The sequence below is a fragment of the Hemibagrus wyckioides genome, linkage group LG03 (assembly GCF_019097595.1).
Source record: "Hemibagrus wyckioides isolate EC202008001 linkage group LG03, SWU_Hwy_1.0, whole genome shotgun sequence".
NCBI lineage: Eukaryota > Metazoa > Chordata > Actinopteri > Siluriformes > Bagridae > Hemibagrus > Hemibagrus wyckioides.
Genome location: NC_080712.1, coordinates 21,577,823 through 21,593,351, shown reverse-complemented (window position 1 = coordinate 21,593,351; position 15,529 = coordinate 21,577,823). Strand labels below are relative to the sequence as shown.

General features: G+C 38.0%; 1 protein-coding gene across 1 annotated transcript; it reads left to right on the top strand.

Moving 5' to 3' along the window:
* The first annotated feature begins 11,110 nt into the window (after positions 1-11,110).
* cfd (complement factor D (adipsin)) lies at positions 11,111-14,350 on the top strand. Its single transcript, XM_058385602.1, has 5 exons — positions 11,111-11,264; positions 11,701-11,845; positions 12,046-12,184; positions 12,312-12,572; positions 13,555-14,350. Exons 1-5 carry the CDS (start codon positions 11,207-11,209, stop codon positions 13,702-13,704), a joined length of 753 nt encoding a protein of 250 aa, XP_058241585.1. The 5' UTR covers positions 11,111-11,206; the 3' UTR covers positions 13,705-14,350.
* The last annotated feature ends 1,179 nt before the right edge of the window (positions 14,351-15,529 follow it).

The following is a 15,529-nucleotide window of genomic DNA, read 5'->3' as shown; positions in this document are numbered from 1 at the left end:
CAACAAATTAGGCAGGGAATAAAAGCTCAGGTGTTTTCAGGGTTGTATATTAAAGAGAATGTATTGCCAATGACTGACAATCGGTATCTATGCTGTTCCTTGTTTGTTTTTATTACCATGATATAGAACAAGAGTTCGAAGTGCAGGGAATCTGACCTGTCAGTCATATTACTGAGAAAGACATTATTTTTCATAGTCTGCTTGAGGCAGAGGAGTAGGTTTTATGTTTGCATGAGCACCATTTTTGGCACCGTGCTCTAAATTCTATTGAATGTGGCTTTTTACGGTTGTGCTAGAGTCCCTGTGTAGTGTGCATGCCTGAGGATGCTGAGGATATTGTGCTTTTAAGTGTATATGTCTGTGTGTGTGTGTGTGTGTGTGAGCCTTTTCAGGTGCCTGCATGTAAATGAAAATGTGAAAATAGGCTGTAGGTTTTCAGCACGGGGGTTCCCCCAAGCTTATTCATTCCAACAGCAATTACAAACACTCACTCACTTGCTCAGTGACCCTGCCTGAAAAGAAGCAAAGCTTTCAACTTCAAAGACACATATGTTCATATCCCAACACATCCATATACTACCTGCACATAAAACACAGTTCACAGGTATTCTGTTTCACATCGTATATAAGCTGGAGGTATTTGATGGCGTGATATCACACTTTTCATTATCTTTTCGAGCTTCGGATTCCATCATGCCTGAGACGTTTGTTGTTCGTGAACCTCTCTGTTCTGAGACGAGACAATCATGGTTTAAGCATGCCAGGTGAATTTCTGTCTACCACTGAATGACTAAGGAAGCAGGATTACTGAAGAAAGATAGAAGGTGTGGGAACGTCGGAATCCTCCTATCGTCCTCCCAAGGGCCACCACTGGAGCAGATTCCTGCTTGACAAAAAAAAAATAGAGAGAGCATAAGGATTACTGCCTCCTGGGAAAAGGCTTCATGGCTAATAATAATGTACGTGGTACACCTGCAGTCTGTTCCTTATGATATTTTTAAGTAAATATTGTACCTCATATATTAACTTAAACACTATACATCTGGTTGAAGTGTTTTTGCTTATAATGTAGCTATAAGGACAGATATTAAATAATATGAGAAGAAGCTGTGTGAATGCATTTTAGACAGCACCAGGAGGAAACACAGGAGATTATATGAGTTTAAAAATAATCCCCATGACTGGAAGTAGTCCAGAAGTGTTCACGAGACACAGGGGGGGTGGGGACAGGTGGAGAACTACACCTAGAGAAAGAGGAGGGGTGAGGGGCTTCACACTCAGCCACACAAAACAATATCTCTTTAGGCGCATAAACTCCCACTTGTGATAACTGTAACTATGCCAGACCACACACAGTTATGCGCATACTCGTACACATGCTTGCATACTTACATACACCTGGATATGGTGTGTGTGTGTGTGTGTGTGGTCTTGAGGGTCTGATTCTCTTCAGGTCCAATCCAGTAGTAGTTTTGCTGGGAATAACCTTTTTTCTTTTAAATCCCACACTGCCTTGAGGTACAGGTGCAGACAAAAAAATCCTCCCAGTCTCAGCATAGAACCCATAGTAACGTATTATGTCGTCCATTTTTGCCATGAAGAAGAACCTGATTGAAAGATAAAAAGCTTTAGCGTTTACTAACATTCGGTCATTCCCAGTAGGTTGTTTCCATGAATGCTTTCGCCACAGTACTGCTTGCTCGTCTTCTCAGTCTTCACTTCATGATGAAGCCAACAGGGTGCAGCACTGAGACCGAACATGCCATGTGAATTTCACATTGTTTGTTATCCCACCATTATCCCACTTCATTGTGGTGTGGGAGTGTGTTGTAGCCTGTCATTACTAATCCTATGTGAGACCCATTATGTAAAAAAAGATTAAAATGTATTTGCAAATAATGAAAGGGTTCATATCTGCATGATGAGGTGAAGCCATTGAGTTAAACCTTCTCTAAATCTCAACTAACCTTTCAAGAAGCTAAACGAGATAAATGATTACATTTACAAACCCACAGCCTCATTACAGGCATTTAAAACATTTCTTATAGAGTACGGTAGGAATCTTGAACCAAGGTCAATGCTTTATCAGAGTCGACATTACCTCCAAAAACTTTCTCTAGCTGGCCTTATATGAAATAAATAATTAATGTAGAGAAAGTTATATCATTAATATTGACCAAGGTAAATCTCACTGGATTTAGGCAAAGAGGTAAAAAAAAAATCCTATATAGAAAGTCACAAGATCCCTGAGGTTATAAGATTTATAGGTTATAGGATTTTACAAAGGCACAAGCTCGCTATAGATGCAGCACAGTGATGATTATTTTAACATAGCTTCATTGATTTTTCAGTTGATTCTGATCCCCTTTTGTATTCTGTACATACATGGGGTCCAAAAGTCTGAGACCTCAATGAAAATCCTAGATAGTTAAAATCTTAACATTTAAAATCATAATATCTTGAATTATTACATATCAAAGATGCTTTTAACAAAAGCAAGTCCAAGATTTCAGCTTACTATTTAAATGTAGGCAAATGTGTGATACTTAGCATGTTAACTGCTTTGTACAAAAATTCAGATATTCCTAATGGCTAATTATTTCTACTGAAGCATATGTTCAGATACAATTTTATTGAATTTCAAAAATGGACGGAGAAAATTGTAGCGCCCGTGCCAGATTGAGTGTACACGGTCAGTAAAGCAAATTGGGGACAAACCAAATACTAAGAAAGTATTTTAGAGATTCAAGTTGTTGTCAATAATATAATTTGTAAAGAAATTTGTTGCATTCGTTTAGAAAAGAATACAAAATAGAAGTATTTTCATCAGACTTTTGGACCCCACTGCAGCGACAAAACTGATGATACTGTAATTACAGAAAATTGTGAACTAATTAATGAATTATGTACGTTAGGACAAATGCAATAGCCAAAAAACAATTTTTTTTAGAGAAATTTTAAGATATTTCTAACTTAGTTCCCAGCTACAGGAACAGCATTTCAGGTTCTTATTTTCCACAAGTCAAAGTTAAATGTCAGCAAAGCTAGTGCTGGAAGAGTGATTACAAGCCTTTAGTCCTGAGGGCCAGCCAGGTTAACTTACTGAGTGTGAGGATTAAAGGTTAATTTGCTGGACAGTAGTAGACTGGTAACCCAAATCCCTGAGTGTCTGTTAGAGGTGCTGACTGTGAGGTGGATTTTGTTTGTTTAGAGTAAAGCCTGTTTTTAGCCTGTGGCAGAAACTCTGGATGCTTTTAGACCAGCTATTTCCACACACCTCTCTGAAACAGGGAATCACACAATGCCACTCTCTCATCAGCCGGATCTCTAATGACACCCCCAAAGGCCCACACAACAGTCCCATGGGGCTATCAGTAGATCAGTAAAGTACCCCCATACCTCCTCTACCTCTCCAGGGATCCACGTATCAGAAGTTCAGAGCCAGAAACCAACAGGAGTAAGAAATTAGCGCTTTTCCTCTCATCTGTTGGATTATACAAAGATTAACAGCATGTAGTGACATACTGTAACAGGCAGAATTTGGTCATGGCCTTCAAGTGTGACCCATAAGTGACCCTCTACTGAGGGGTGTTTTAAACAAGGAGCATCCTACATACAATGAGGAGCGTAAGTCTAAGAGCACTAATAAAAAATATTTTGCATTCTTTCCTAGTTTATAAAATGGTTTTCCTTACAAATTACATTATTGACAACAACCTGAGAGAAAAGTATCATATTTTAAGATTTAGAGTTGTGTAGTATTTGGTATGTTTTTCTTTAATGACAGTGTTCATTCAAGATGGCATGTTTTTTGACAAACCTTATGATCGTTTTCAATTCATTTCAATTTAATTACATTTTTATTAATTATTATTTAGAGTGCTTCAAACAAAGGGCATTGTCACAAAGCGGCTTTACAGAAATGTACACATTTCGTATGAACATTCACATTCATAATCCCTACTTATCCCCAGTTTAGATCAAATCCGTCAAGGTATTTAAATAGGGAGCTAGCAATACTGTATACTCTTCAACATTAAATAGCATGTTTTATAGTCATATAGTTAAATAGCATATAATATTTTAAGATATTAAATATTTAGTTAATTTGTTTCTAAAGATTTCAACATTCTAAAACCTTAGAACTACGAAAAATCAGAATTCTGGACCCTACTTTATATACAGAATAAAAAATGTGAAAAGAATCAATTAAAAAAATAATTGAGGCAATGTTATAATAAACATCATTGTGCTACTTCTATATTAAACTTATGAATTAGAAAAATCAATCTAGTAAACTCAAGGTTTTTGTTGAGAGTCTTAACTATTATCTACACTTAGAGTTGGCAACACATTGCTATATCTTACTGTTGAATACACAGAAGACTAGTGATTCCTTTACTAAAGAATTACATTCACAAGGTAGAAAGAAAGTCCAAAAATCTCCTTCCTTGGATACATCATCACCTGAATAAAGGAGTGGGACGTGTGGGGAGGTGTGGGAGTGGTGGTGTTGAATGACAGCTACCTTTAAAATTAGAAACAAATAGGCCTAAATAAATTAACAAATTAATATATTTAAGAAAACAGTTAATACAGGCCTATAGGTTAACTGCTATGATATTGAATATGGCACAAATGGTTTAAATTTTTTTAATATTAAAAGTAATTGTGCTAAAATTTTGATGAAAAAAAACCTCTAAACACTAAATCAATGCCCTTTTATTAGCTAGTAGGTATTATAAGTTGCAGGAGTTCTTGAAAACACAATTCAAAGCTCTTGCCATGTGAAATAAATGATGACAAAAGAATTCCGAGAGGCAGGAATGAGAGCCCATCTTCAGTGTGTTGACTGAGTGAATGCTTCCTCTTCCTCTTGGTTAGGAGATACTTCCTTCTGCCAATCATTCCCAAACAATCCTGAGTGGGGCACACTGACCTCTGACCCTAGCCAAAGACATCAGTTCATTTTGAGTTAAAATTCTACAAAAGAGAAATTATATTTCACTTTTTGTGCTTTACATTTCCGGATCTGTGTAGTGCTCTTATTTTCCATAGCTATAGATTGTCTCTGTTTGGAAAACCTTCTTCTGAGTAAATATCTTTGTGAGGACCTACTACTGATCTAATTGTTGATGCAGCTAAAGAATGCTATGCTATACACCTAAATCTAACCCTAACCTAAACCTCAGTAAATTTAACTTTATTTTTTGTTTGTTTGTGTGTGTGTGTGTGTGTGTTTAAGCAGTTTTTGTTTTACATGCAAACAAAATTAATTCGTCCTCATGGGGCCAGTCATACATCTCCAGACAGTCAACACTGTCAGATATTCATATTCTTCATCTGCCCATATTAATTAATTCATTCATTCATTCATTCATTCATTCTGTCCCTAACCCTAGCCCACTCATTCTCTCTCTCTCTCTCTCTCTCTCTCTCTCTCTTTCAGTGGTAAAAATGTTGGATTAATTAGAGGGTTGTGAGTTTGAATCCCAGCACCACCAATCTCTCAATACTTGAGTAGGGGCCTTAACCCTAAATTGCTCAGCTGTATAAATGAGATAAATGTAAGTCGCTCTGGATAGGGGCGTCTGTAAATGTAAATGTAGGCACAAAGGAACAAAGTACTCTCCTGCCTCTTTGTGGACAAATTGTGAAACTACACTTGTGGAGTCGGACTGGAAAGAGCACAACACAAGTGCTGCTATTGTAGTAATAATTCATCTGAGAACATTAGAATTAGTGAAGAAAAAGACTCATCTAAGACCAAATGATCTATTGAATGATTTGACTATTTACTGTTTTCATATGTTTTTCATATGTCTACAATTAAATAAAAATTATCCATAAATATTCTTTATTTGCCAAATGCATTTTTGAGCAATTTTGTTAAAATGACATACACTATATTGGCAAAAGTTTTGGGACACCCCTCCAAATAATTGAATTTAGGTGCTGTTTTTCAGGGGTTGCGCTTGGCCCCTTAGTTCCAGTGAAAGGAACTCTTAATGCTTCAGCATACCAAGACATTTTGGACAATTTCATGCTCCCAAATTCATGAGAACAGTTTAGGGATGACCCCTTCCTGTTCCAACATGACTGCACACCAGTGCACAAAGCAAGGTCCATAAAGACATGGATGAGAGAGTTTGGTGTGGAGGAACTTGACCGAAGAACTGAGTCCTGACCCAATAGAACACTGTTGGAATGAATTAGAGAAGAGACTGGGAGCCAGACCTACGTAAACTTCTGCCTTTACATGAACATGAATGTAATATGGAGTTGGCCCACCCTTTGCAGCTATAACAGCTTCAACTCTTCTGGGAAGGCTTTCCACAAGGTTTAGGAGTGTGTTTATGGGAATTTTTGACCATTCCACTAGAAGCGCATTTGTGAGGTCAGGCACTGATGTTGGACAAGGTCTGGCCTGCAGTCTCTGCTCTATCGGGTTGAGGTCAGGACCCAACCCCTGCACATGAATTCAATGATTTGGAGGGGTGTCCTAAAACTTTTGGTAATATAGCGTATGCTGAAGAAGTGAACATTACCTCTATTATCTACACCATAATGGATGGAAAAATAAGCTAGCTAACTTAGTTTCAGTAGTTTGCTAGATTTGTTAGTTAGACAGCTGATGTCAGTTCTTGCATACAATTAATTCACCCCTTGTTGTTGGTACAAGTAGATGAAGCATTCTGTGCAAATCAGTGCTTGCAAATCAGCAGCCTGAATATAAAAGAGCTGATGACCTTGTTTACTAAATGAACAACACACTAAGTTGTATCTCTAACACCATGGTACATTTTCTTTTACTGTCTTAATGAAATAATGGCCATGATAGGAGATTACAGGGTTTTGTTTTGTTTTTTCAATTGCTAAAAAGCATCTGTCAGCGTTGAAGCCACTTGTTTTCAAAATTCTGCATTACCAATATGAATCTTGGCCAAACAGTTGATCTCATCTCCAAAACTTGCTCAGACTTGCTCATTCATCCAAAACACTGGCACCAGTTCTCAGTCAGAAAGCACACACTGTCACTCATTACACACTGACCTTAAAAGCACTAACAAGTATGACAGAAATGATGAACTTTTGAATTAAATTGAAGTTCCAATGATTTTTCACAAACATCAGTATTTCATTATAGAAATACAGCTTTCTCACTTTATTAACTGTAGTAGTATATGCACTGTAACATAAACAAATACTGCAATTTGCTTCAATATCCTTTATTTTTTTTTCTATATCTTTATAGAAATATGTCATCTCTCTGTCTGCATATTCATCTTTCCCCAAACATGTCTTTCTTATTTCATGTTTCTGAACAAAATCATTCCAAAGCCAAACCCTTTTTACAAAGAGATGGACAAGAGATGTGTGGACTATAAACAGGAGCCCTTGACAGGCGTTCAGCTGAAATTGCAATTAGCTCTATTGGGATGATGATGATGATGATGATGATGATGATTATTAAATGTGAATTTAACAGGCTTGAAAGCAGTGTTAGCATTTTAAAAATATACCGCAAATATATAGTTTTGTAGGTGATGGAGTATGAATGACAGAAGAGTCTACTGATTTTAGAAGATGTGGTCATTGTGTGGATTTTGTAGGGGGACAGAAGAGACTGTACTAATCTATGAGACTCATAACAATGGGGCATGGGAAACCACTGGGTCTCAACACAAATAACAAGGCAAGTTTGGCTTCCTCATTTCCTGAAAAAAAATCCTTTGCACAACTTGCTGCTGGTGCTTGGATTTTGGTGCACATGATTAGGAGGAGTTTGAAACTCCTATATGTGATATCCCTTAACCATGGTCACATTATTGCTGAAGAAGAATTTCAAAGATCACAATAGTGCATGTGTAGAGTTATGAAGGAAACAGTATGCACAACACTGGTACAGCAGCAACATATAAGAACAAGTCTAGGCAAAAACACAAGTGATGGGTTCAACCCAAGGCAAGCAGTGACCAAACCTCCAAAGCATGATTTGCTTACCTGAAGCACAAGAGAATTCCCACACTGGACAATAACATCAGATCCATGGCTAATGAGCACACTGTCCATAGGCAGTAAAAACAGTTTGTTTAAGACTGTCCATGAATCACCAGATTTTTGTCTATGATCTTCCAAAAAAAAGGAGGGAGAATCCGCCCCATTCTCGATTTGGCATACCTGGAGGTGTTCGTAAAATTATTGCCTTTCCATATGCTGTGCATACTAGATGTGAGATAAGCAATAAAAAAAAATCGAAAGATCATTCCAACTGAAGTGGAGCACAGACAATTTCTCCACTTTTATACAAGCAGTGACTTTCTTTTGGCTTAGCACCCAGATTACTGCTCAGATATGAAAGGTAAACAGAATTAAGGTAAACAGGTTTCACAGCAAATTCCCAAGATGTTGGCAAGACTCTGACAGGGGTTAGAGCCATGGAATTTTCCCCAAAAACAACGACACACACACAAAACTTTTTCTTAATTGCATAAATAATATATAATAAATAACATTAATGAAGTACTTTTACAGGTCTCATGTTTGCACATTTGTTATACAATGTTTTGTGTATGTATATGTGGCAGGATTTCTCACATATCTGAGTGTGGCTTTTTTATTATTAATTTTTTAAGCAAGGTAAAGATTTTAGGTTTATGAGGCGTGTCCACTCATCTGTTCTGCAGTGCTTGATGTTGAAGTGTAGCAGATCTCATTTAGCTTCAGCATAGGGAACAGCCTTCTAAATTACTGAGCTGAATAATATGACATGATATTAACAGGATAACATGACACAAATGAGCTTGTATGGTTTGGATCATTGAGCAGCTTCTCCATGCTTTGGCATTTCCATTACATTGGTAGATCTTGGTTCCATAATTTTTGTGCCTCATCTCTGTATTTCTTTGTGAATTCTAGTCTGGATCCTTACTACTGATGAGTGGTTTGCGTCTTGTGTTATGGCCTCTATATTTCTGCTCTTAAAGTTTTTTCAAGTAGTGGATTGTGATACCTTCACCCCTGCCCTCTGACTGTTGTTTTTGAGTTTTTCTTCACAGCTTTTATAATGATGTCATCAACTGCTGTTGTTTTCCTTGGCTTACCCAGTCGATGTCTGGTTGTTAGTACAGTGTTGTACTTTTCAGGACATTTGAGATTGTTGTATTGGCTATGCCCACTGTTTGTGCAATGGCAATTTTCTCTCTTTTCTCAGATTCAAAATGGCTTACTTTTCTCCTATAGACAGCTCTCTGGTCTGTGTGTTGATTTATACTTTTAACCACAAAGTCAGTCTTCACAGGCAAAACCCAGGGCTCAAACCAAGAGCAGACAGTATAAGCTATTGATTGTACAAACAATCAGTCTAACAGGACACATCTGGGCAATAAGAAACACCTGTCAGTCACATGTTCCAATATTTTTTGATCACTTGTGAAAATGAAAATGTGATCAGGACTGTATATTATTTCAGAAATACTGTTTGGATAGTTACTTGATCATATTATGCAGAAACAACTGTGGTTCAGTTCGGACAGTATTCAGATGAGAGTAATACAGTTTGTAATCTGGTGTTTTCCAGATTGTACATTTTCATAAGCATTTTTTTCAAACTGCTAGTTTCCAAGTTTCCAAGATTTCTAGTTTTGTTTTGTTTTGGGGTTTTTTTTCCCATATAAAGTTATGAGACTATGTATGAGGAACAAAGCCCATCTTTATAATACTGACTTGCTGTTTCTGCTTTACACCAACATACACTATATTGCCAAAAGTATTCGCTCACCCATCCAAATAATCAGAATCAGGTGTTCCAATCACTTCCATGGCCACAGGTGTATAAAATCATGCACCTAGGCATGCAGACTGTTTTTACAAACATTTGTGAAAGAATGGGTCGCTCTCAGGAGCTCAGTGAATTCCAGCGTGGAACTGTGATAGGATGCCACCTGTGCAACAAATCCAGTCGTGAAATTTCCTCGCTCCTAAATATTCCACAGTCAACTGTCAGCTGTATTATAAGAACGTGGAAGTGTTTGGGAACGACAGCAACTCAGCCACGAAGTGGTAGGCCACGTAAACTGACGGCGCGGGGTCAGCGGATGCTGAGGCTCAGAGTGCGAAGAGGTCGCCAACTTTCTGCAGAGACCTCCAAACTTCATGTGGCCTTCAGATTAGCTCAAGAACAGTGCGCAGAGAGCTTCATGGAATGGGTTTCCATGGCCGAGCAGCTGCATCCAAGCCATACATCACCAAGTGCAATGCAAAGCATCGGATGCAGTGGTGTAAAGCACGCCGCCACTGGACTCTAGAGCAGTGGAGACACGTTCTCTGGAGTGACGAATTGCGCTTCTCCATCTGGCCAGTGCACCAGTGCACAAAGCAAGGTCCATAAAGACATGGATGACAGAGTCTGGTGTGGATGAACTTGACTGGCCTGCACAGAGTCCTGACCTCAACCCGATAGAACACCTTTGGGATGAATTAGAGCGGCGACTGAGAGCCAGGCCTTCTCGTCCAACATCAGTGTGTAACCTCACAAATGCGCTTCTGGAAGAATGGTCAAAAATTCCCATAAACACACTCCTAAACCTTGTGGACAGCCTTCCCAGAAGAGTTGAAGCTGTTATAGCTGCAAAGGGTGGACCGACGTCATATTGAACCCTATGGATTAAGAATGGGATGTCACTTAAGTTCATATGCGAGTCAAGGCAGGTGAGCGAATACTTTTGGCAATATAGTGTAGCTCCAACTAGTACATGTTGTCACTGGCCTAAAGTATTTTATCTGTGTGTGTGTGTATGTGTGTGTGTGTGTGTGTGTGTGTGTGTGTGGGTGGGTGGGCAAGTGGGTTGAGTGTGCAGGTTGTTTATTTGTGTGTCATTTAAATTACTAATAAAAGAGTTGGTCAAGCAGTCAGGCTTTGTTAATTTTTACTAGCAAATTCTATTAGCACGATGTAATGGAAAGATCTGGAAATGAACTGGAAAATACAGTAGAGAAGCAAGTTGCGGCAGTGCCAAAGTGGAGATAAGAGACAAGTTACGGCATCACATAAATGTAGGAGGAGAAAGAAATGATTTCCAAGAAGTCAGCATTTTTCTTGTAAAGGCAGACCTCTTACCCACTCCCAGCTTATATAAAGCTAGCATGTAAGACTACAAATATACTCCATCTCAAGAAGGCAGTGCGTGGAAAGGAGTTGTTCAGTATGGGTTCTCTACAAGTGATCTTTGCTGTGGCTCTCTGCTATGCATTCCTCCTACCTGGTGAGTAGAATATATGAATTCATTTATTTAGATTCATTATTCAAATCATAAATATTAGATCTTGGAAACAACTTCTCTGTCAGTAAACAGAAAACCAAAACACTACATAATAGATAAATCAGCATAAGAGAAAAAACATGAGAGAAAGTTGTGCAGAACTGGATTGATAGATATTGCACCAATGTGATAAGAAAATTCAGTTCATAGAAAGTTTATTCCAGGTTCCTGCAGCACTGTATCTGAAACTTGTGGAACTGAAGCAACTGTTTAAATAGTATTATCTATGCAGCATTGTTTAATGTCTCAGGCCATCATGCAGATTTACAGATTTACAGCCATTATGTTCTCCACACATGATCTTTACTGTATCCCAAACCAAAGCTCTTGCTGTTTTCTGACTTTCAAACTTATTATTCTCACATGTGTCTTTGAAAAGGTGAATGCATCACAGGGGGAAAGGAATCTACACCACACTCCCGTCCCTACATGGCCTCACTGCAGCTGGAGGGCAAACACAACTGTGGTGGATTTCTGATCTCCAGTGAATGGGTTATGAGTGCTGCACACTGCTTCCAGGACAGGTGAGTACCATAATCAAACTGGGAGTGCAATGTATCCGAGACTTGCATTTTTGTATGGGTAGAAATATATATATATTAGCATTCTAATTGACTTGTAAATGACGTACATGAGATTAGTTCATTTTAAAGCAATAAATTCACCTGCTAATAAAAAGCATATTAACAGAATATTGTGCATATGTGTGTACTCTCTACTGCAGCGAAAATTATAAGGTGGTGTTGGGTGCTCATTCCATATCTCAGGCAGAGGACACAAAACAAACCTTTGACATGGCTGCTGTCTATAAACATCCCAGTTTCAACATTGATAACTACGATAACGATATTGCCTTGGTCAAGGTAAAGTATGTAATGTCTGGGAATAAATAAGAAATAGAAGGGTCAAGAAGGAAGGGTATTTCTTATTCCGTATCATTGTAACTTGTGTTGAGTTCCACTGAAATATAATATCCTCTGTAAACGGCAGCTAAGTCAACCAGTCACAGAGACGGATGCAGTGAAGCCTCTGACGTTCCAGAGAGCAGGAGGGGGTGATCCAAATACAGATGCCACTGTGGAAACTGCAGGTTGGGGTTCACTAGACAACCTGGGCAACCGGGCAGACAAGCTGCATGAAGTGACCGTTGCTGTTATAAAAAGACAAACCTGTAGTCGCAGTAACTCCTATGGGGATTCCTTTACCACGAATATGCTCTGTGCTGGAAAACAACGCAAGGACACCTGTGATGTAAGTTTCATCTTAGATTTAGAACTATTTCTCTGTAGTATGAATTAATCATTGTTTTCACACTTTCCAACTAAATTTGACATCCTGGCTTAGTTTTGTCTTGTTGCACAACATCTACCAACCAGGGTGAATGAAAACTAACACACGCTTCCTTCAACATACTTTAATCCAGCAGCCAAATCTTTCAGAAATGATACTCATAATACATTAAAGTGCAACTGAACACTAGGAGGAAAGCACAGTTGCAAAGCTCACAGTCAGGCCTAGTTGGTTATTTTGTTTACCAGTGGAGAATGTAATACCGTCCCTCCCACCACAAAGCACCGCCAATTCTGCTCTCTTGAGCTCCCTGCCAAAGATATTAGACAGTTATATACCTGTCAAATTAAAATCTCCTGAAGATACTTTATATTAATCTGATGTGAAGTTTTAATTGCATTCAATACTAAGAGGTAATGCATGTTAATTATTGCAAAATGCAAACATAAACAAATGTATTGTCAGTCCCTGGAGTCAGTGAAACCGTTGAATCAGTTTCTCTCCCCCTTTCAGTCCTCCAACCATCTCTCAAGTACATTTTATATCTATGTAAAACACTAATTATCATTAGATCCACTGATATGGTTTAAATGTCCATCAAATTTTAGGACTAGAGCTGAACTCCACTTGTTGTTCACCTACAGAAAGGTGGAGAAGCTCCATTTTCTCTCACCCTTCTACGTTTTCCATATGCAACTATTCCCACTTGTGGTCAGGCATGGTCATTTTTTCATTAACACAAACAGGAAATTCATAGTAAGGGTGCATTATTAGAAATAATTGTCAGTATGGGCAGCCCATGCGGATAGCCTTTCAGGACTTAATCCAGTGATTTCCAATAACCTTAACATCACTCTAACCTTAATATAGCCAGGTTGTTCCACACTACCTAGTTTGCACGTCCTTTAAGCAATTGTCTCTTACCTATATACTACTCTTACAGGGTGATTCTGGTGGTCCTCTGCTGTATAATGGCGTTGCAGTAGGAATAACCTCAAATGGAGGGAGGAGATGTGGTTCCACCAGGAAGCCTGGCCTCTACACCATTATATCGCATTACAATGATTGGATCACCCGCACTATGTCCCAGTAACATGTCAGCAGCCTGACTCACAATATGACCATATTATTGCTTGTTATATCATATTACTGCTAGTAGACCTCCTCTTACTCTAACTTTGAGGAAGATTCAATTTAATCTCATCTATCCAGCCTTTATTGTCATACTGGTCATAGAGGCTAGGCACTACTTCATGTCTTTCATGTTGTAACAGGTTACTTGCTATAGCTCAACACTATACAGTATACAGTTTTACATGGTTCTTTGTGAAAGTTGCACAGTTTATTTTGTTCATTTTAATATGATGTATAAATATAATAGGTTTATTCAGATTTTATACCAGAATTTAAAATGTATTGGTTGTCATGTCACAAGACAGTAACAGATGTAAATGCTTCATGCATCAGTATTATATTACAAATATATATCACTTTTTTTTTTTATTTTAATGATGTGTATTATCTTATACTCAGATTTTAAAAATGAGTTATGTAAAAATGCTTGGGTATTTTTATAATAATATGCCAAAAACTATCTGGACATACCTGTTTAAGTTGCAAGAAGGTGTTCTATCATGTTTGCCAGATAAATAAAGAAATAAACAAATACCAAATGTCTAACTACATGGACAAGTATGTATCTCAGCAATGTCAATAAATATATGGAATGCAGCCTAAAATACCATCAAGTGCGAAATGACTTTCATCTGATTTGTCTGCCAAATTAATTATTGCAACACATACATCATCCAAGTCCTCAGTGAGTAGGCCTTTGTGATTTCATGCCAGAAAGGAAGATACTAGCAGCTTGAGGCAAAAGCAATGAGCAGTATTCAAGATTCATTCAAGCTCCATTAGTCTTGTTAGACAGGTAATTAAAGCACTGTTAAACATGTAATTATCTATATACGATTTAATGGCATGTTCAAAAGCGAAATATCTGAAGATAAATGTGTTAAATAGTATTTTAAAACTATATGAACTTAGTGCTTTCTATAAAGAGTGTCCTTCTTCAGAGGTTTTCACATTCAGGTGAAGGAAATTATTCTGGCCTTATTTGTTCCATGTTAATTGTTCAAATGTGGAGTTTAATGCAACGAATGTGTGCCCTGTGATAGACAGTTGTTTCATCCAGGGTGTATTTCTCCTCCATGCCCAGTGTCCCTGGGATAAGTCTCTGGATCCACCATGATCCTAACTGGGGTAGTGTGGTTAGTGAAGATGCATGAGTGAATGGTGTCCAATCTTATCCACAAAGGGCCGGTGTGGGTGCAGGTTTTCATTCCAATCACGCGGGGGCCACACCTGATTCCCCCTGTTTATTCAACTGTTCTTGGCTTTCAGTAGGCTCAGGTGTGGCTTCTGCTTGGCTGGAATGAAAACCTGCACCCACACTGGCCCTTTGTGGACACCCCTGGTCTAAGATAAGGTACTCTTACTAGCAGATCTCGAATCAGTAATTGTGACTCAAGAAATTCAAGACCTACATGAGAAAATATTTTCTAATTCCTTGAATCAATGATTATTTGATATAGATATTTTTTAGATGCATTGACAATCTTGATAGATAGATAGATAGATAGATAGATAGATAGATAGATAGATAGATAGATAGATAGATAGATAGATAGATAGATTATTCATTCCACTGGGAAATTTACAATGGCTTAAATTTATGGCTAAATTTAACCTATCTTTATCTGAGCAAGTCACTCATCAGGAAAATGTTATCAACATGTGTGTGTGTGTGTGTGTGTTACAGGAAGTTCAAGTGGAAAGCCTTTATCTGCACAACTCCATAATGTTTATTTTAGGAAGTTCCTGTTTCTGTCTGATGGTTTAAATACCTTATTCAAAAT

Excerpts from the sequence above, each read along its gene's own strand:
- cfd (XM_058385602.1), top strand. The coding sequence starts at position 11,207 with ATGGGTTCTCTACAAGTGATCTTTGCTGTGGCTCTCTGCTATGCATTC. Across the intron at positions 11,846-12,045 it reads GCACACTGCTTCCAGGACAG|CGAAAATTATAAGGTGGTGT; the intron begins GTGAGTACCATA and ends TCTCTACTGCAG. Across the intron at positions 12,573-13,554 it reads AACGCAAGGACACCTGTGAT|GGTGATTCTGGTGGTCCTCT; the intron begins GTAAGTTTCATC and ends CTACTCTTACAG.